Source organism: Neltuma alba, unplaced genomic scaffold (genome assembly GCF_004799145.2).
Source record: "Neltuma alba isolate B1F8T4 unplaced genomic scaffold, ASM479914v2 tig00003390_pilon, whole genome shotgun sequence".
NCBI lineage: Eukaryota > Viridiplantae > Streptophyta > Magnoliopsida > Fabales > Fabaceae > Neltuma > Neltuma alba.
In genome coordinates this window covers 17232-39269 of record NW_021633262.1, presented here as the reverse complement: position 1 = coordinate 39269, position 22038 = coordinate 17232, and the positions used below count along the sequence as shown (strand labels likewise).

Sequence of the window (22038 nt, the reverse complement as noted above, 5' to 3'; positions counted from 1 at the left end):
GGAAGCTGCTGATCCCCAACCACTACTCTGCCAAGGAAGAAGATCGGAGATCTTACTAGCAAGTTATGTATGCTAAAGGATTACTCTCCAGCCTGAAGGGAAGTATTGGTGAATATTCTAACGTCGATTTTGCACCTTTATTTGTTATTACTTTCTTGTCCTCGTTTAGACCATATCACAAACAGTAAGATCTGGAGTTATTAAAAGTGTTAACTGCGGTTATTTTATTTCTGATTCATCATAAGGAGGTTTGTCTCCTATTATCCCCTATTTATTTGCAGTCTCTTATCAGAATTTAAACAAGTCAGTGGATATTTCAGATCTGCGACTGTTCCCTCTATTCTCCTAAGAACTTCATAATATACATCAAAAACAATATCATGATTGACGGAAGAAAATAATTAATATTCTGATAAAGAAAATTTGCCTCTTTTGTTATAAGCTGATGCAATAAACAAGAAAAAAGTTAAAAAAAGTTACCAAATAAATATGAGGCACTGTTCATACCACATAACAATGTTCTACTTCTACCCCATCGTGACATATCATCTGACTACATGAAATAAGCGTCTTAATACAAGATGGAATGAAAGAAAATCCTACCCTCCTTTGGAAGAATTGGTGAAATAAGAGGGATGAGTATTAGCAAGACCACAACAGCCAAATCCTGAATAAAAGCAAAGAAATAGTTAATATAGGTCAAAATTGGCAAGATCAACCAATAAATTTGAAGTTAATTAACAATCAAAATCAGAAATGACAAATGGGCATAACAATTGACCAGATAGAATGAAGAAAAAAAGGATTCTCATTGAAGATCTTGAGCGAATAACACACTCAAAAGGTTGTTAAGCTTCTTTAATTGCAAGCATAAAAATGTGCACAGCTAAATACCACATCATGGATCTATAGGATTTAGTATCAGGGTTCCATCATTGTTATCACACAAGACTCCAAAATCATTTCTTTGATTAACTAAAGGCCCTCCTATTAGCTTACAAGCAAGAAAATGCCCTCCTAACAAGACTGAGACTAAATGCCTATTCTCCCTCTGGGATAGGAGCTTCTTGTTGAGTTCTGCCATTTAGGCCAATCTTGACTTCCCTCAAAAATATCAGCCAGTCTTTCAGCTTGCTCCCGCTTCTGCAGCCTTTGAAACCATTCAAGAACATAAACCTCAAAGTTCCTCAGAGAGCAGATAGGACCACTGGTACAATAAACCTCTAAACTAAATTATTCCCATCCTCAAACGATTTGACAAGAGCTCTTAGTGGATTGTTAGATCCTATCCCAGCTAAGCCCCAAGCCCCAGAGTAGCGGATGCTGTGGGAAAGCAAAACATATTTGTATGCTCACTCTAACAGATTAATACCACAAAAGAGTGCAGTGAGAAGGCACTTCTAATAGTATCAGATATTGAACCACGAAACATATGACATGCATAAGACAAAATTCATTAAACAGATTACCCCAATAATGATTTACTCTTGCAAATCATTCACCAGGAAATTCCTTAAGTATTGTCAGATACAATGGAAGATAAAAACTTAACCTGAAAAAGTAAAACAGAAAAAGTAGCTCGACCATGCCGAGATGTGCTCTCACCCCTCTCCTGCAGTACCTGTAAAACATGTTCACAGAAGTTAGTGCAACCTGACAGACTCTGTTGATGTTAAAACATAAAATAAAAGCTAGAAAGAAGCACATCCTACACTGCTATGGTAGCTCTCGTAATTTAAACTCATAGATGAGCAATCTACACTAAGGGAAAACTGACATAATACAGGCTCTGCTAGGCATTTTAAGATATATTTCTTTCATTAAAAGATGCTTACAACAGAAAAAATTCCAATTAATTCTTAAAGGTGGAAAGCCCTAAAAAAGAATGTCAAAGATATAGAAGCATTTAGCTGGAGTACAAATTCACCACAGTCTGTAGGTTATACCAAAGTCACAAGCCCCTGAAAAGAGTATAGATTCCCCCCGGGAGGGGGGGGGGAGGGAGGGAAAAAAAACGGCAGAGAGTGATCATATTACTTGCAGAACAACAGCAGTGGATGATAATGCCAGACCATTCCCAATAACAATTGAAGCAGGGCCAGGGAGACCACAAACAAAATGAGCCACCAAGCCAACAGCTACAGCAGTCACTAACACCTGCATTTGAATTCAAACATGCCAACAATCAATGCTCCATACATGACTAGCATGGTAAAATGCAGCTTGCAGTGAACAGTAATAACAAGAATGGGAACAGAGTTCTCAATCACCTGAGCAGAGCCTAACCCAAAGACATATTTCTTCATTGAACTCAGCCTTTCAACAGAGAGCTAAACAAGTAATTCAAAACCTTTAGTTTTTGCTCTTGATTACGATAACGATAATAAGGTAGGTAAAACATGATCTTGTGGGAAGCTAAACCTCCAGGCCAATATTGAATAATAAGAAGACAACTCCAAATTCAGCTATTGCTTTTGTCCCATGAACGTGACGGATGATGGAGAGACCATAAGGCCCAATCAAGATACCAGCAGCCAAGTAGCCAAGAACAGGACTCCCTAAACTCAGAAGCAGATGCAAGGCACAGCATCACAAAAACAAGATGTGAATGTCAGACAATTAATTTTATGACATATACCTCTAAAAGAAATTTCACCAAACCCAAAGCAAAATCCAGATGACAACAGCAAAATTTTTCTATTGAATTCATAATTTGCTTCAAGTACCACTGCCTCCACTTACTATCAACATACCACAGCAAAACTAACAAATAGTAACAAGGAAATAAACATAATCTAGAAAAGTGGCCTAAATTAGCTCTGCATCACATTTTCATTTTAACAACGTTGAAGATTAAAGTTCCAGATGAACAACTTTGCTTTAATTCAACAGAGTATGTTCAATAACAAACAAGGCAACTGAGTTACCTCCAGGAATCTTTTGAAATATAGGCACAAATATAACACTTGCCAACAATAACCATAGCATGTCCAATAGAGAGGCCTCCTCCTCATTCACCTGATATAAATAGGATACAAAGATAAAAGTCAGCAAGTTGAATCCAAGCAAGAGAAAGGGAAAATTTATTATTTAAAGAAAAACATACCTCTTGTTGAGGTAATGATGCAATAATTTTCTTAATTCTCTTGGGAAGCTTTTGAAGTTGTCTGACCACAGGCTTTGCACTTGAGGAAACTTCTTCAACACTGCTTCCAACGACTTCTGGCTGCTGAAAGAGCTGAGAGCTCCTCTCTGCTCGATTGGCATAAAAGGCAACCCTGTGAAAAATTTGCATCACTGGATGAATATAGGTTACCTTCATATTTAACTTATGCATATTTAAGAAAAGATGAAGGAATACTTAGGGCCAAGAAAATAACAACTCAATGAAGTTCAACGTCATAAATTTTATTTTCAAAATCAGCATTTAAACAAGCTAGTTCCAATGGCTGCTTGGAACAGATTCATGCCTAGTTAACGTGCTGCATTCATTTATGTCGTTCTTTCCTTGGTGTCAAGGGAGCTACTTTGTGATAACCAAGCAAATAGAATGCCTTGACACTGTTGTTCCAAGTGGCACAAAAAAATATTCAAATGTCATTATTATGATATTTTATACTAGTTCCATTATTTTATAATATACAGTATAATTTAGCAACTACAGCACGTGCGAACAACTTCTAAAAGAGTGAAACAAAAAAGCAACAGAAACAAAAGAAAGAAGATTCTGCAAGATTATACACACCCTGCTCCCATTAACAATAACCCAAGAACCACCTTAGGTAACTGCTTCTGTACAGATTCTACAAAACCTTGGAAAACTGATGCTGGTGTGAACTCAGTTCCATCTTCAGAAAAAGAGAAGAATGATGCAGAAAAGAAACGGGATGACTTCTTTAATAATCCTTTGGGAGCAAAAGGTGAGCTATCTCTAGTAAAATCTTTCGGCGTGTCCTGTTTTTTTTGTCTGAACAGCATTCTTCAATTTCTCTACTTCTGCTTCAGCTTCCACAGAAGATTCTAAGCTTAACTGTCCATTCTCATGATCACTCAGGTAATCAGAGTGAGCTGACTCCACCAAACTTTGGCTGTTTTTATCAGTTAGTGTATCTCGTGATCGCTTCTGAAGCAAGGATTCATCATCAATTGGCAAATCTCCATCCCCTTCAGCAATGAAATCACCAGAAAAATTTTGAACCGCTTTCTCCTCCTCAGGAACACCCTCAGAATCTTGTACTTGTATGGTTTCAGTGGTATCAACATCAGGACTTGAAACGGATTTTTCTGCTCGCTGTAAGGCAATCTCAGCATCATTTACTCGTTGAGTAGCGTCAAGTTCAAAGGCAACAGCTTGCTCTGCCAAAAGCATTATATTTGTGACATCATCCTCTGCTTTTGATGCATTCAGCTGTGCCTTTTCAGCAAGTTCGTTCAACTTCTCCACTTCCTTCTGCAATTCCTCCTTTCTATTCTGCCAGTGTCTCAATGCTGCTTCACAATTTGCAAAATTTGTCTGGCATTCCTTGACATCTTCCTGAGCAGCCAAAAGTGTTTTCTCCTCCTCTGTTAAGTCATTGTCCTCGTCACTCTCATTAGAACCATGTGGAGAATCATGCTCTTCTTTTGCAACCTCCATAGATTCTATGGCCACTTGTAGCCTCGCCTCAGCCAACGAAAGAGCCATCATTGCTTTTTGAACAGCTTCTTTCGCCAGACATTCTTCAGTCTCAACTTCTTGGATAGCATCAAGAGTAAAATTAACATTGTTGAAAGCATTTGATGCTTCATCCTGCAAAGATATTGCAGTCTCTGAAATTTTTTTAACCTTCTCCTCGAACATGGCACTATTTACTCTTGCAACTTCTAAGTCCTTCAAGGCCTTTTGCAATATTTCTTTCAGTTCGTCCACACTATGCGTGTCTTCTTCTACTTCATTTACCCCTTCTTCCTCTTCCACTGATACAGTTAGTTCAGCACTAGAAGTAGGCCCTAATCCCAATTCCTCACCGGAACCTTTCACACAATCTACATTACGACCATTACCATTAACATAAGCCAAAGAATCATTACCCTGACACTTAACCCAAATTGCTTTGGATCCGATTAAAAAATCACTTCTCTTACTACTCCAGGTTCTCTTCATATTTGAAACTTTGAACTCTCCCACGGAAACCAAGCTAGCATTGCGAAAAGCAGTGCTACTAGTTTTGTTTATCCCACTAAACCGCGCTTTCAAAACAGTACTCGAGTTGCCAAGGAAGGCACAACCAAAACATCTTGTGAATGTCATGCAAGAACCGAGATTATAATTTTGTTTGTAACTGATCCCTCCATCTAATATTCTCGACTGCGGTAAGCCGCAAGTTATATCCATGTCAAAACTGCGTGATCTTCAGAACCCAGTATTCAACGATAGGAACACTATTTAATACATCTTGTGTGCACTAATAAGCCATTCTTCCGTCACCTGAGAAAAAGAAAAAGAAAAAGAAAATGAAAAAAGAAAGGAAGGAAGGAAATAAAAGTCCCAATGACAAACAGAAACACTAAACGGAACGAAGAAAAATAAGACGCATTCATTTTTAGCAGCGACGCTGAAAATTGGATGCAGCAGAAATGTAGGATACAAAAAGAAGAAGAGGGAGTAACGAAAAATTACATAAACGACGAATTCGATACGTATCAAGAACAGTAAAAGAACCGATTACGGATGGGAGTAAAGCTGCAAAATGAATGGGAGAAGAGGCCGAATGAACCGTCGGGGTCGTCAAAGCTCAGCTTCACTTGATTTTTTATATGCGCAGCGTTAAGCCATATGCAAATGGTATGTAGAGGACGACTTTTTTAATTTATAGTAATTTATTATTTTATAATTTCGGTTTCTCTGGCCTGTTTGGAGTTGGGAGGACGGAAAAGGAAAGCCGGAAGAAGATGTGGCGTGCGGAGGAGTTATTAGTGTATTGCCAAAAATATCCTTGATGGGGGAACTCAGATCCGTTGCTTGGGATATATATTCCGGGGATATTCTTGGCTGGGCGGATTTCGTCGTCACTCGCTGCGGTGTAATCGGGGCGGATCAATGCCAATTGCTATGGTTCTTGTTGGTTGTTATCTAAGCCAGGGGTGTCTGAACCGTTTTTATTGTCTTTTTCAAATTTTTCTATTTGTTTTATGGTTTTATTTGTTCTGTCATTCAATTCATATATTCTTCTAAACACAACTATAAAAAAAAAAATTGATAATGATAATTTTTTATTTTTTTGCTTCTAGAAATAGACTCTATTTGATGATATCTTGGATGGTCCATTGCGCATCAGTTTCTTTATATATGTGTGTGTATATTTGTGTATTCCAATGCTCTAAGAAATAGTAGGACATTAAGGACACCTTTGAGTTCATCCTCTTCTACTTCACGTACGTCCTCCTTCCGATACTCAGCGGGATTATACTGAAACACTGTGTGTGTGTGTGAGACGTACTGGTATTCAATACCAAGTCATACCCCTACCTTCCATACGCGTATATGTTGTAGTCAATGATAATTCTAGTCAATACACTTGATTAACAAGAATACTTTAGGAAAGACAACACCTATTTAGGACAAATAACTAACTCAACTCACTTTCTTAATCTCCTCAAATTAGTCAATTGGCTCTTATAATTAGGACCGGAGATAGTATTTAATTTTGGGGTTTGTGTTGGGAGATATCAGGAAAATCAAGACATGGCCTGCGGAGTGCCCAGGGGCCACTTATTTGCTCTAGGACGTCCTGATTGCCTACGGTATGCCAATCCTTAATATAAAAATTTATTTTATTTTTATTTTGGTTCTAGATATAAAATCTCAATCTATTTTGTCCCTCATATTTATCTATTTTTATAAAATAGTTCTTATAATAAAAGTAGTTCTATCTAATGTATTTGATTAGTAAAGATATTTTTAAAAAAATACATATTTATTATAAACAACTAATTTAATTAATTTTTTTAATATACTCAAATTAATCAACTGATTCTTATATGAAAGACTAAAGTTACCATCATGTCAAACCCCCCGGGCTCCCATAGGATATTCTTGACCGGTTTCATCGCTGCCATCCGCGCGTGAAACTGTGTTTTATATTGCGCCTGAATGCGACACAATAACAATAAAATATCTGCTTCATTTGAATGAATCCTAATTAAGAAAGCTTTGCAAATAGGATCCATGATCATCCATCCATAATTATAAACTTAATTGGTATCTGCGTGCTCTAGCTGCCTCTCACATCGATCATTTGCATAATATATATATATTAATAAAACAGACATATTACTTTTTGTATATGTTAATAATTATATAAATATATTAATTGATTTGATATTTTATATTTAACCAGTGGTTGACATTGGTTGATCATGATTGATGTTGATTGTTTTTCCAATACTGATATACTATTATGGTTCTTTATATCTTCCGTAAATTAGGTTCGTGATGCTTTTGGATGGTTTTGGCCAATTCATAGATGTTAGTAGTGCACCGTGCATGTACAGATCTCTATGCTTTAATTTTGTCAATCCATTTGTCCGGGTGTGTTTGGTATGAGGGATTTGGAAGGGAGGGGAGGGGAGGGGAGGGATTTTAATCATTTTCCCTTGTTTGGTAACACACAAATTTTAGGAGGGGAGGGAAAATTTTTTAAAATTTCCCCTCCCCTCCCCTCCTCAACCTCCCCTCCAAAATTGGGAGGATTTGGAGGGAAAAGGCAATATTTTGTCATATTATGACTATTATGTTCATATTTTGTCATGTTGTGACCATTATGTTTATATTTTGTCATGTTGTGACTATTATGCCCACGCCTTAAATAAAATAAGAGCAAAATTGTCCATATTAAATATTTTTCCCTCCCCTCCCCTCTTTTTTTATAAATCCAAACAAGGTGATATTAAAATCCTTCCACTCCCCTCCCCTCCCCTTCCCTCCATTAAAATCTCTCCCCTCCCCTTCCTCTCATTGAGCCAAACATACCCTAAATGTGAAACCTCTGATACGGATACCCTAATGAACTGGACAGAGAGTTTTAGAAAAGAAAGATTATGGCATGAAACTTGACATAACTAGTGAGGGCCATATGAGATTATCAAGGGGAAGGAAGGTCCCTGTGGCTATAAAGGAACGTTCAAAAAAGCCTCACAATAAGAATGCCATTATATATGTATACATGTGTGCTTGCTCAAGGATGGTTTAAACGCCCGCCTACTGCAGAAGACGAAGCTCATCATGACAGAAATGACAACCACCCTCTTCTGCTGTACATTCATTGTAAATCCTTTTTCCCCTTACAAAAAAGTGCGTGAAACCAAAAGTAAAAAGCCATTGTAACATCCCTCACAGTTTTAGTGCATGGTTAATCAATGCATGGCTTGAATTATTCATTCTGAGAATTTGTGGGTGTTTGGAACTAATTAGGAAATTCTAGCTGCGATGCTTGCTCTTAAAAAATTGTCCAGCAGGCTATGTCATGACGACTCGAATTTACAATCATGGCGAACAGGAAATCTATTATTTAAATTTCAGATATAGAAGGAAATTGCGGCCCAGCTGCTAGCGCCGGATCACAAACTTGGTTTTGACATAATGAAATGTGAGGGGTATATGTGTAGGAAGGAATGGGGATATATAGGAGGTTATTAATTTGTGGCTAACTGCCACTTCCAACCTTATGTTTGCGACTTGAGGAAATTAGATAAATTTTGTTACTTGAACACATATCAGACTAAAGCGACTTTTCAAGGCGGTGACTTGCTATAAAAGGTTGAGGTCATCAAAGTTATTTTAACATTACTTTATCATATATATGCATATATATAATAAACTGTGAAATTTATTCTTCTCTCAAAGCATACGTGTATATATACACCTGTCTAGCTGGTAGCATATAATTCTGAAGGGGTGACAAGATCAGTGAATATATATACTGCGGCTAATATTGAAATGGTTGTGACTTGAGACTTGAGAGATTGATAAATGGAGATATATATATATATATATATATATATTGCTTTGGTGATCATGGAGATGCTTGTGAATAGCTGTATATGTATGATTTTTTTTTTTTTGAACGGAGCTGTATATGTATGATTAACAGAAATGAATATATATTGAAGTGGGGTTGCTTGAGGACGGATTATGTTTATGATTGTGTCCTGTAAGGCAGCAATGGACCCCTTGCCTGTGTGTGGACCTTATGGTTATGCCTTTGATCATTCTGAATTATAAAATGGCAAGGCATAGTTCTCCATGTCTACGTACTGTACTAAGCATATTGACTTGGTGAGTTTGTTCCACCAACTATAACATCCTAAGTTTTAATCTGAGATTTAGAGTTAAGCTTTTGCTAAGAAAAAGAAGCTAGATATTAAGTAATTGAAAGTAGAAGGCTTAGAAATACTAAGATTTATAGTTGGAGGTCTTATCTCTAGATATTATAATTTGTGGCCTTGTAATTTGGGTATTTTCAAAGGTCAAATGAACTTTTGAGCAATCACTCCTGCATTGGAAAATAAACATCCCAAACTTTTTAAAGAGGCTTATTTTGTAGTTTTTAGATATCTATGGAGTTAGTTATGAATTTTTTAAATTGGACCCTCTTGCTTTATGTTTCTATTTAGACATTTGCTAGATGTTTGCCATAACCAACAACACAGAGTGCTCATTGTGTCTTTTGCTAAATGTTTGCTATAGCAAACAATGCAAAGTACGTTCGCTAAATGTTTGCTGTAGCAAATGCATTGAAATCTATCTTCTTAAATCAAATTTCAGATGTGAAAAACAAAAGGGGGGAGAAAGAAGAACAACTGGGCTCTACTAGGGCAAGTGTTTTCAACCCATTGAAAGTGTTTTCAAGCTCTTAACACTCAAGTAAGCTTCTTAGACTTGATTTCTATCAATTTCTATTAGATTTCTAGATTTTGAAGTAGTTGGATTTTGGGGTTTCTTAAGGATTTCAAAATGGCTGAAGTTTTGATCATTAATCTAAGTTTAAATGAGTTATATGGGTTAGATTAAGTGTTTAACCAGCTTAGATTTCTTGTATTTGGAGTTTTAGAGATTTTTGACCTTAGGATTTGGTATTTCTTGAGGATTTTGATGGTTAATGTTAACGTGGAGATTGGAAATAAGTTTTCGTGATTAGGTTATGCTAATATGAGTTAGAATTAATGTTTAATCAATTTAGATTATTGATAGAGGTTGAATTGCTCAAATGGGTATTTTGAGGTTGAAGACTAAGTGTGAAATTGGGGTTTTTGATTGAATTGTGTGAGTTGAGATTAAGGAATGGTTTAGATAAGTTAATTGAGTCATTGTGACACTAAATATAGTGTTGAATGGGTTGATTTATGGTTTCGATAAGTTTTGGGTACCTAGAGATTTGGGACATTTACTACTTGTTATACTAAACCACTTTCGTGGTTTTTGGTATTGATTGGTATTCATAATTTGTGTAGACTGCTTGTGAATTTGTGGCTCAAACCCGGGGTTATTGTGGTATATTCTTCTTCTTATTTTAGCGAGAAGTAACCACTTTTCACTTATTATGTATGTTAATGTGTGTTTGTGAGAAATTATAAAATGTGTATATTTATATGATTTGAAAAATGATATAATGTTATAAAAATGGTCATTTAATAGAACTTGCCTTGTGAGAATTGTTTATTGAATTGTGAAAGCATTATCTAGGATTTTAATCCTATTGATGTGCATCGCATAAATTTAATGACTTTGATTATTTTGTAAAACCCCAGTGATGTATATGTTGAAATGATTGGTTTAGATTGGCAATGGGTTAGATATCCTACCACGCAGTAAGACCTTCATTGGTATATAATAATTGGCTCACTTTCTGTCCTACTAGTTCAACAAGCAATTGTCCCACTGGTTCAACAGGGGGCTACGACACCCCATCTATATGATGAGGGAAAAGACCCATGGTTCGATCATGCGCTCGAGGGATTTTGACCGGCCATCATCACATGTTCGATGAGCTTTTGAGTGGCGAGTAACATGGATAGATATGTAAGAGGGCATAAGGCGGTTCGGATGGCCTGATGGGAGGTTGCATGGTATTTTACAATCTAATGAGCTATGAAAACTATTGAATTAATACTTTTGTGACTTTTCTTCTATTTATCGCACTTAACATCTCACGAGCACATACTAATATGTATGATAAGTTGAAATGTCGGTTATTGAGGCGTTTGTCTTACCTTGTGGTTCTTATTGTATTTTAGGTGATAGTTTCAATATTGGTACCTTAGGGAAAGGTCTAGAGGCGATTGTGATACCTATTATATAGCCTCTTTTGTTTTATGTTTTTGTGATGATATTTTGTATATTACCACTTAGGGCTCATACACTCTGGTTTGTAATTAAATACTTTTGATTAACTGTTTTATGACGAGTATGGTGGTAGAAGGCCGAAGGCCTCTAGGATTATTGCTTTTGATGCTTTTACTGGAAATATTGACTTTTGATTTATGGAGCCCCACGGCATTTTTTTTTTTTGGGAATGTGTTGTAATTTACCCACTAGAAAGTATCTGGTTATTTGTGCTCGTCGTTGATTGCATAATTTTAGACTCCAGAGTCCAAGGCCCAAACAGTTCTAGTTTCATGTTTTGGTAACTGTGCAATCAAGGGCATTCTTAATTATGAAACCATGTTAGTTAGGTGCAACCTATTCAAAGATGAGATGTTTGTGAATGTGCATTTCCTTCTTTTAACCATTATAGGATTTTCATAGCTCTAAAAATTATCTTTTTCTATGATGGTTAACTTTCTTTAAAAAATAGTTTGACTACCTTAAAGTGAGTTTTATAAGAACAGTTGTTGCACCTAATGCATAGAGTGGGTAAACCTTGTGGTTGTATAGTTTTGCTCCTAATTATATCTGTTTTGTTCATCATGGTGTGTGATCTAATGACTCGGAAGCTAACCTTGGTTTTGGGTGAGAGCTGCGCTATAGTCTTCAAGATTATGAATGATGATTTCACTTTGGACAAATTAAAAGCTCGAAGGATAACGATTAAATTAAATGCTTCAAGTAGAAGCAGCCTGTAACATCCATTATTGATGTCCCACGTTTGTTATTTCATCTTTCGTTTTAACTGTATTTACTATGTTATCTCAATTAAATTGTTGTTCCCATGATTATTGACATTATTATTGCACTCTGATTTTTTCCATGTTTCAAGACCAGGCTCCGACTCAAAGTTAAAAAAGAAAAAGTAACCACAGCTGTGATCCACTTCTATCTTCATTAGAAGATAGCATTTTTCATGACCCATAGCATGATTTATTGCATGCACATGATCACGCAGTCTTAATGATATTGGCCAAGTGCAGGTTTTGTTCCCGATTGACATTTTAATTGAAAAACGGTTTAAAATTTTGTGTCTGAAGTAATTTTTAAAAGTATTGGTTACTCTAAAATCTAAATTGACGTAATATTATCTTTAAAAATTTTCACCTTTAAAGTCCAAAAATGGTCCTAGCCAAATGCACAAGCAGCTGAAATGGAAACTTCACAAATAACTAACCAAGTCTTCTTCTCCCCCCCCCCCCAAAAGATGAATACCAATTAAATCCCTAAGATTTATTAATCATGGATATAAAACGATTATTATTATAAAATATTTTTTTCTCAACTTTTTTATCTATGCCCTTTTTCATATTATTGACGGTCACTTCTTTTTCCAAAAAAAATTATTTGCCAAATTTAAAATTCATATGTTTATATTTAATATAAACTCTAAATATGTATAGGACTAGAAGTAAAGTTTAATAAATGTATAACTTTCAATTTTTTCAAAAAAAAAGTAATACTTTAAAAAGGTAATGTTACAAATTTTAAAATATCTTAAGAAACTTAACCCAAAAATAAGATAATAAAACTGATTTTAGGAAATAGTTATAATTTCCAAGTTTTAAATAATTTAAACCGAATTTATAATATAAAGTATGGGTTCTTAATTCTCACAGCGTGAGAGCACCGCACGTGGCGAGATGCGAGCGACAGTACCTTTCTTCGCTCTGCGCTGCTCATTCCTCAAAGAAGAGGGTAGAAAGAAGCACAGATACCTAACAAAACAAAGGAACAAATCGATAGAGGCGGGGAAAAAGCAGCAGAGATAGTTGCTCCTACTCAAATGGCTGATCACACTGAGGCCATTCATCCACCACACGATCTGAATGCCAAATGGGATGCTTGCCTTGATCTTTCTATCCGTCGCTCCCTCCACTCTTCGTTAGTCGGTGCTTTGGGTGGTCTCCTCTTTTTCAGTTAGTTCCTTCTCTTTATCCCTCCTGATTTCATCATTCTCTTTTTTCTTCATTTTCCTTCTGTGAGGCTATTGTGAATACTTGTCTATTGGAAATCCTCAATCTCCTAGTGGCTGTGAGGTTAGGCCTGTTTTGCATTTCTCGTTCTCCGACTCTTCCGCGGGCGTGTTTGTGGCGTTCTAGCGCTGTGAAATATGACAAATTTGTACTTTATGTTCCCTTTTTCTCTTCATTTTTTTTTTTTCTGATGATTCAGTTTCTGAGTTCTCATTTGGTTGCCAACTGGATTTGAAGTAGGATTTTAGACTGGCTTTGCTTTTTTCTGAAATATCCTACTTCATTTCAGTTGTGAATCATGTTGGTAGAAGGTGAGAAAAAACACAGGCGGTTTTTAACAGTTACTTTCTTTTTAAGTGCTTCCTTTTTCGTCTTGCTGAGTTGAATGTACAAATTAGGATTGGATTAGTTTCTATCCATAAAAAATTGAGGGGCGTGGCAGGTTTGGCTGAATCAGGTTTAAATTTAGCTTGGCCTGATTGCACCTCCTCTATATGGATTTCCACTTAAAATGAAATACAAGAATACGATTCAATGTTAAAATTCACACTTGTCAGCGTTTTTAGGATCCGATTCTGGACGGAAGTGCCATAATCGTTTGTTATTTGATAGAACATTTTTGTGTATCATCTTTGATGATGGAAGCCACCTTCTTTCTATGGTTGCGTCAGAAACCCCAACTAGATGTTTAATCACTCTGAGATCGAGTCAAAGGGAGAAGGAGCCCCTCACAATCAGTTCACCAGATAAATACTAGCGTTTGAGCCAAGGAGTACTGTTACACATTGCTGAGTTAGCGTTTTATGATCATTTCTTTCTGTGAGGTCATTGAGCACGTTTATTAGAACATGCAAGCCTCTATTTAGAAAAGGAAAAAAAAAAAAAAAAAAGGGGTGGGTGAGGGGTTTCAAAATATGTTCTCTCTCTTGTAGTCTCACATCAAAGAACAGATGTAAGAGGCACGCTTGAGGCTTTAGATCCGGGCCCTTAGCATCTTAAGGCAAGAGGTGCCAGAAAAGCCCTTGCCTGTGGGACAAAAGGTGCTAAGATATGGGTAAAAAGGAAAAGAAAAGCTGGAAATATTCTGTATATATGGAAAATAAATGAGTATGACCTATTTTAATATATTTGGCACTGAAACTAACTATTCGAGCATAATTATAACCAATAAAGAGAAGTTTATAAGGATGAATAGTTAGGGAGAGAAGGGTAGGCTGAGTTGTGAATTAACAGAGTTCAAGAAAATAGAAAGAAGGGTTCCAGAGCCGAAGAAATGGAGAAGAGTACGTTTTTTTAAAAGAGAAAGTGAACAGTGGTGCTGTGAGGGAAGGCTGTTGTACTGTCTCTCATGGTCCATGGACCCTTGCAGCGTTCTGGTGGTGCAAGGCTATTGTTTAGCTTGTCTTTGTTGACAGGATCCTAAATGACGAAGAGCCTGAATGATAATCTTTCAAAATGACTGCCTATGTTTTGTTATCATTCGTTTGAAATATTAAACTTGATGGTTGTGAGTTGTTGGGCGGGCTTTAAAGGTTGCATCCCTCTGTGAAGTAAACCTAGAGGTCCTGTTTGATACGAAATATTGAAAATGAAGAATGCCATTGAGAAAAATCATTAAAAAAAGTTTTTAGTATAAATAGTTGCTTGTTATATGAGATTAGGCAAACCCATGGAGTTGGGATTGGAGAATACTATTAGGGGAGATGGTATTCCCCAATCCCACTTACATGAGTTTGTCTAATCCCATATAACAAGCAATCTCTCATGCTAAACCCTCTTTGAATAAGTTTTCTTAATCCCAATCCCAATTTTTATTTCTCATTTTAATGTTTCGACGGGACCAGAGTAGCAGGACGCCTGAGGTGCCTTGCTTCCTTCAAAAAAGCAATGCCATGTAGTTACTTGGATGAAGGCCCCTCGCCATAATTAGCCAGAGGTGTCGAGGCCTCCTGCTGAGGGTGCCTCTAGTATCTGAATACAAAATCCATGATCATTTCCTAGGCACCATCTGTCTTTACAGATTACAAGCATATGTTCCAAGTATAACGAATTTTAATTGGTTTGATCTGACCATGGCAAGGCAAGCTATTGATATTAAATTCATCTGGCTACTCTAATTATTGTGCTAGGGAGTCCTGTGACTCGCTGGGCATCAGTAGCTTTTGGAGCTGGAGTGGGAATTGGATCTGCGTACACAGAATGTTCTTATCTTTTCAATGGATCATCTGCCAAGCCTGCGTCACCTAAGACCTCAGAGATTCCTGCTCAGGTAGGATGAACCCATTGTTTCCTTGTGATTGTTTTAAAAATAAAAATTGAAAGGGCATATTAGTCTTTGCATATTATGAATACAAATTTCAAATAAAAATATTTCTGTTGTCACACCATACATACATGTAAAGGCCACCAGTCAATATCCACTTCTACTTCCGTTTTCACTTCCTTCAAAATCTCTTCCATGATGCTAAATGGGCTTCTAATGTTGTTTGTTATGATCTGAGTCCTTGGATATAATTTTTCCCCCAAAAAAAAAAAACAAAAGAAAAGAAAAGAAAAGAAAAAATGATCGACTATCAAATATTCATTGTTTTGGGAACCAACCGCGGGATGACTGTCTGATAATTTTGCTCATTATCTTGCAGCACGTATCTATTCAGGAAATGGATCAGGAACAGAAGTAGCTTTTTGTTTCCACATGTTGCAGCAGTCGGAGTAGTTAGAGAGGTACTGGTGGCTGATGAAGCTGGGTTTTCTCAGAGATTATTGTTGGGAAATAGATTTACCCAATTTTGTACGATGTAGTTCTCCCATGATTTCATAAGCGAAAGCCGAACATCATTGATGCAACTTTGATTCACAATCATTATTACCCTTTGTTTTCCCCTCCTGTGAACTCCTGCTGTGTCATGTCTGGCAGAAAATAAATTGCTTTTTGCAAAGTTTTCTTTTTTATCTTTTTTTTTTTTTTTAAAGAGCATTTCCTAATTTTCAGGAGTTTCTCAGGAATGTTCATGCTGTTGCAATAAATCATTTTGTCGAGTAGAAAGCTGATGCTGTTTCTAGTATGTTGCTTTATACCGGAAAAAAGAAGCCCTCAGTATGTAATAGAAACATTAGTTTACCTTGAGTATTTCCTGCCTCAATGAAATGGAGCAAATCATACAAATTATTCTCAAAGTGCAATGTCGGCAGAGGGAGACTGCAATGTGATGTACTCCCTCTAATTTTTAATATAAGACATATTTAGTAGTGTAAATTGACTATAAAATAAGTCTTATATTAAAGATTAAGGGGGTGTTTGGCAAAACCAAAACCTAGGTTTTAGAATTACTTTTTCGCAAAACGAGGTAACCTCCTCTACATATTTACTTTGTAATCTGTAAAAGCACTTCTGAAACCATGGTTTGGTTTCTATCCAAACACTCCCTCAGGACTAAAAGAGTATTATACACAAGTTCAAGATCTCAATTTGTATTAGCGTGATGTGTTATACTATTGATAAATCCTGATTTTATATTGATTTTCCATATCTTATTTGGGATTTTTATCAATTAAATTGGGTTTAATTGCATTTATTATGATTAAATTGGATTAATTGTGATTGGATGAAAATAGTGCTAAAAAGGGGTAAAAATATCATATTTTTATGATTTAGTTTAACTGATTGATCTTCTTGAAAAAAATATATCATATCACATTATCTTAGATTTTGTTATAGAAAATTTGGGAGATATTGCAAGGTTTGAATTTAGGGTTGCACCATTATCACCTCCTGGAGGGAGAAAAGGGCGGAACAGTGGCGGCAAGGCTTGTTATTATACATCTTTATATATATATATGTGTGTGTGTGTGTGTGTGACCGAGGAGGAGAGGACGCATTCCATTCCCTATTCCACGACGCACACGCCACACCCATCCACGCTTATCATCATCTCACGGATTCCACCCCCCCATTCACGACACGCTACCTCCACTCACCATCACCCACAATCATTATCATCCCATCTCACCTTCCCCTGTCCCCATCGTCTTCAACGCGGTGAGAACTGGGAGTTGGAAACAGAGCTCGGCAGAGGCAGCGACCTTCAACTGATTCTTCTCATCCACCGTGCCATCAGAGTCGTGATTCCATAGCCATTGCCGCCGGCAAGCCCTGTTTCTGCTTCTGTCATTGTATTCGGCCTGACAGTATCACGTTCCTGATCATCCATGGCTACCGTGCATTTCAAATCTGTGGTTGCAAAATTTGAAATCATGTCCAGCTAATTTCATCGAGCTTCTTGGAGATGGAGTATTGGGTTTGAGCTTTAGAGTTAATTAGGGGAGTTTTAGAGTTAATTAGGGGAGTTTTTCTGTTTCAATTCTTTTAATTTAATTGAGTAATGGATTTTCTGAGTTAGAATTGATATTATTTAATTAAATTTTCTGAGATTATTAGTTGTAATTCTTAGTTTAGAATTGAATTTTTGTGATTGAGATTGGATTTTGCAATTTGAGATTTATATTTATATCCAGCTTGGAGTTCTATATGGTTATGCTATTCTTTCATAGTTTGGATGAATGTTATAATTGTATGGTACTTATTGAATATCTCAAGTTGAGTGTTCTTTGCATAGAAACCCGAATTGCATTAATCTAATCCTAATTGCACACTAATCGGTTTTCAAAGGTAATTTTAATTGGTAGTTGTAGCTAGAGTCTTAGGACATCTATTAATTGAAATTGCTTGACTTAATCAGTGATTAAGATTTTGATTTTAAATTAGTGAACAAAATAACTCCCAGATCATTTTGAGCAAGGATAACCCAATTTCCATTTTCCAAGAAGCATTATGTCATATCTCCTTAAAATCCAAAATTTTCATTTGCTACTTTTTAATTAATTTTCTTTCAATTTCAATTTCAAATTATCTTTTCAATTTTTTATATTAAAAAAATCCAAAAAAAATATTTAGAATTGTTTTCAATTTATTTTACAAAGTAGTTTTTAAATTTGGAAAAAAAAAACCTTTTAATAGCAATTTTGACTTTTAGTTAATTTAGAACTTAGTTAATGTTTGGCTCCAATAAGAGAACGACTTTGGTTTGCATCACTTGCTGCATTCTAAATTTAATTTAATTTGACCCAAGGCGACATTGAGGATCAACTGTAGGTTAGTTTTATGTTTTACAAGGAAAATATCACCGTGGATCTTTATATTTTATTCTTTTGTGATTTTTCATCTCATTCAAAACTTTGGTCTTTTTTATTTCGAGAAATGCTCAATTGGACTACGAGCTAGTCCAAACAATATTAATTTTGCTGAGGTTCATTGCTTTAATATTTTTCCCCTTTCCTTCTCCCTCTTGTGCGTTTTCCTAGGGAAGTGAGATTTTTTTATAATCAAGCAATTATATAATTTTTCAGATTAGCATTTTTTTCTCCTTGTCATCTAACGAGTTTAACAATATTAAGTTCATCTCAACACAATTAATCCGTAAGTCGACTCGTGATTCTTCTGAATATATTCTTTGAAATAAAGAAAGTAATTTTTAGACGGGTTGAGTCTTCTAAATATATTTGTTGAAATAAAAGAAGTAATGCTTTAGATGGAGCAAATCAAAAGCATGAGAAATGAGGAAAAAATTATAGAGACTTAAAACAATTCGGACTTGGAGAAATATTTTTTCTCATTTTAATCAGGAGAATTGGAATGAAGTGGAGATGTGGCAGGGAATAGAGCAACATAACACCCAACACATGCCTTATATAATACTCCATCGTATTAATACTTGGGAAAACAAAGTCATGGAATGGCCCCTCGAGTCATGGTGGGTATCTAGAACATGTTTTGAGAAGCAATTGGAAAAAGAGAGGTTGAGAGAATGAGAATTGGCCATGAAGTGTGAATATAGGTGATAAGTTACCTTAGAAAACTCAATTGGATTCATGCCACGATCAAGAAATACTACTAATTAACAGCTCTATAGATCACCTGGATATTTAACCCTTGAGAATAATTAGAGGATTCTTTTTAGAGATTGTTGCGCTGCATTTTTACTTTCTTCTCTCTTTTTTCCTTGTTAATTACATTTCTCATGAATTACCTTACACTCCTCCGGTCTTAAATATAAGACCCATTTTGTAATATAAATTTAGGACCCATTTTGTAGTGTAATTTACACTATAAAATGGGTCTTATATTTAGAACCAAAGGGAGTAACTTTTTTTGTCTCTACTCAATACTCATTATGAATATCTAAAGACAAAATTATACACACACATCCTATTTTCATTCAAAAAAGGAACAAAAAGCACAACAAATTAAAGTTAAAAGGAGTTTGGTATTCCCAACTCCCAGTAGGTGAGTTTAACATGCCGATCGAGTGCTCAAGCCTTTTTTGATTCTGTGCTTCCAATACAGCTAGCGTAGAAAGAAGAGTGGAATGACAAGAATGAAAGAACATATTTATTGCTCAATTTTTTGCTTGAATACAGGATTTACCGTGGAAACACGGCGGCCAAAAAACTGTGAGACAGCCAATGTGAAATTGGAAACAGAAACAAAAAGGCAAAAAAACAAAAAAACAAAACAAAACAAAAGAACAACATTAGGTGGCCGCCTTTAAAGAAAAGAACCGAAAAAAAATAGGCATACATTAGGATCGGTTGGGAGAAGGACGGGGAGGAAGATGATCTAAGAGTGGTCCTGTTCTTCTTCTTCTTTATCATCTTTGGGGTCGTCGTCCTTCTTGTCGTCATGATGAGGGCTGGCGTCATCGTCTTCAGTAGCAGGTTCGGGAGGAGGAGTGCCGGAGCTGGCGCTGCGCTTGTGAGCAGCGGCCTGGAGGACATGGTTGTAATTTCCCTTCTCCATGAAGAGCTGAGCAAAGTGGTGCCTGCAGTAGAGGACGCCGTCGAGGGCGGCGTACGAGGAATGGGTGAGAGGGCAGCCTGCATGAGCACACCTGAAGCACGACTTGTGGAAGCACTCTCCTTCCAGCGTCATCTGCACCGGCCATCATCACTCATTACTCAATATTACATATTCTTCATCATCAACACAATGTTCAATCGTCATAACATGTACGTATGATCAAACCTTCTCCAGAGGATACACTGTTTTTCCACACACAGAGCACTTGTCTTGGGTTCCGCTGAACATGGAAGACAGCTTGCTTGAAGTCCTGGACTGTATATACACATCAAAACACGCACATCCATATTTCAATCCATATTCTAGCCACAATATGATAACGCGCGTGACAATTAAGCATATATAGTGAACATACCAGATCATTCTTCTCAGTGGACCTCGCTGCCAAATTTTGAGTTCATCACACAGCATATCAGCTTGTTAGGCATATCTAAGTTTCCCACTGAAGGAGCAAAGAACAAAGAAAAGCACACAATATAATGCAAGTTACCCGACTGGAAGTTCTTGCTGAAATTGCCAGATTCCTTGAAGAGCTGCTCAAAATGGGGCTTGCAGTAGAGGACACCGTCCATCCAGGAGTAGCTGCTCATCTGCGCATCCATCAAATGCATTAAAATTCAATGATTAACTATTCTAACAACAAGCTAAGAAGCAGCATGTGGTGTGTTACGTTGGGCATTAAAATTATACCGAGAGAAATCCCTTGCAGTGGCTGCACTTGAAGCAGGACTTATGGTAAGGGGTACCCTCAAGGGTCATCATGTCCACCACATGAACAGTCTTATCGCAAGCCTTGCATTTATCCAGAGTTCCAGTGAAAGACATTTTTATTTCTCTTTATCTGATCTTCCTCTTTCTAATTGTTTTCCTTCCTCGCTGAAGGCAAGCCTTTTCTTTCCTGCCTGCTCGTGTTTTTTTGCCCCTTCTAGTGCGGGATTTCCCTGTAACCCAATAAGTCTGAGTTTCAGAAATAAGAATGAATTAAATCAAGAGAGACCCCCCAGACAAAGTCTAAGACAATGTCTGGAGGAAAAGCCATTTTATATGAGATTGAAGAGACATGACGTAAATCAGGGGGTGGCCAATGAATGGATGCCCAAAATATCATGAGAGCCAAATACGGAAAGCATTTTGAGTGAAAGAAGGATGGCGATGCGACCTTTTCAATGTCCGTCTCGAATCGATGCCATGCATCCAATATAACTATTCTCAAATGACTTTGACTTTTACTCCATATATTGGCGCTCGGTCGGTCTTATATATAAATAGGAAAGCATATTCCCATGTTTAGCAGGACAGTCTCGTTTTGATTGGCGTGTGTTTCGATGGAGGCCGTGATGATTTAATAATAAAACTAAGGATAAAGTATACTTTTGATCCTTTAACCTTATATAAGGTTTTATTTTGATCTTTTTAATTTTAAAAAGTAAACTTTCAATCATTTAACCCTAGAACCATTAACAAAAAAATGATGATATTGGGCTTTTGAATGTTGATAATATTAAGTTTATTTTTAAAAAAACCATGACTATTACAAAAAATCATCATTTAAGACTGACAATTTCAGGGTTAAAGGACTAAAAGTATACTTTTTAAAGTTAAGGGACCAAACTGAAACCCTACGTAAAGTTAAAGGACTAAATGTATACTTTAGCTTAAAACTAAACAGCATCTCCACACTTTTGCACTGTTTTTATCATTATTTCCACAAACAAGGCGTGGAAATGTTGTCTAATCGTGTA

At 36.4% G+C, this 22038-nt stretch overlaps 2 protein-coding genes, 1 long non-coding RNA gene and 1 pseudogene across 3 annotated transcripts; 2 read left to right on the top strand and 2 right to left on the bottom strand.

Annotated features, from left to right (window-relative positions):
• Window positions 1-603: 603 nt before the first annotated feature.
• LOC114741389 (K(+) efflux antiporter 1, chloroplastic-like) lies at window positions 604-5810 on the bottom strand (annotated as a pseudogene).
• Window positions 5811-12166: 6356 nt separating this feature from the next.
• On the top strand, window positions 12167-17895 carry LOC114741391 (uncharacterized). Its single transcript, XR_003739773.1, has 3 exons — window positions 12167-12179; window positions 12265-12269; window positions 17781-17895. It is a non-coding gene; the product is annotated as an uncharacterized LOC114741391 (long non-coding RNA).
• LOC114741390 (uncharacterized) lies at window positions 13084-16422 on the top strand. Its single transcript, XM_028929645.1, has 3 exons — window positions 13084-13323; window positions 15510-15649; window positions 16023-16422. Exons 1-3 carry the CDS (start codon window positions 13191-13193, stop codon window positions 16059-16061), a joined length of 312 nt encoding a protein of 103 aa, XP_028785478.1. The 5' UTR covers window positions 13084-13190; the 3' UTR covers window positions 16062-16422.
• Window positions 17896-19992: 2097 nt separating the features above from the next.
• Window positions 19993-21186, bottom strand: LOC114741394 (LIM domain-containing protein PLIM2b-like). The gene is made up of 5 exons (XM_028929648.1): window positions 20987-21186; window positions 20787-20886; window positions 20652-20677; window positions 20462-20551; window positions 19993-20368 (listed from the first exon to the last, which is right to left on the bottom strand). Exons 1-5 carry the CDS (start codon window positions 21119-21121, stop codon window positions 20057-20059), a joined length of 663 nt encoding a protein of 220 aa, XP_028785481.1. The 5' UTR covers window positions 21122-21186; the 3' UTR covers window positions 19993-20056.
• Window positions 21187-22038: the final 852 nt, after the last annotated feature.

Excerpts from the sequence above, each read along its gene's own strand:
- LOC114741394 (XM_028929648.1), bottom strand. The coding sequence starts at position 21,121 with ATGTCTTTCACTGGAACTCTGGATAAATGCAAGGCTTGCGATAAGACT. Across the intron at positions 20,552-20,651 it reads CCACTGAGAAGAATGATCTG|TCCAGGACTTCAAGCAAGCT; the intron begins GTATGTTCACTA and ends GTGTATATACAG. Across the intron at positions 20,369-20,461 it reads CAGTGTATCCTCTGGAGAAG|ATGACGCTGGAAGGAGAGTG; the intron begins GTTTGATCATAC and ends TGGCCGGTGCAG.
- LOC114741390 (XM_028929645.1), top strand. The coding sequence starts at position 13,191 with ATGGCTGATCACACTGAGGCCATTCATCCACCACACGATCTGAATGCC. Across the intron at positions 13,324-15,509 it reads GGGTGGTCTCCTCTTTTTCA|GGAGTCCTGTGACTCGCTGG; the intron begins GTTAGTTCCTTC and ends TTATTGTGCTAG. Across the intron at positions 15,650-16,022 it reads CCTCAGAGATTCCTGCTCAG|CACGTATCTATTCAGGAAAT; the intron begins GTAGGATGAACC and ends ATTATCTTGCAG.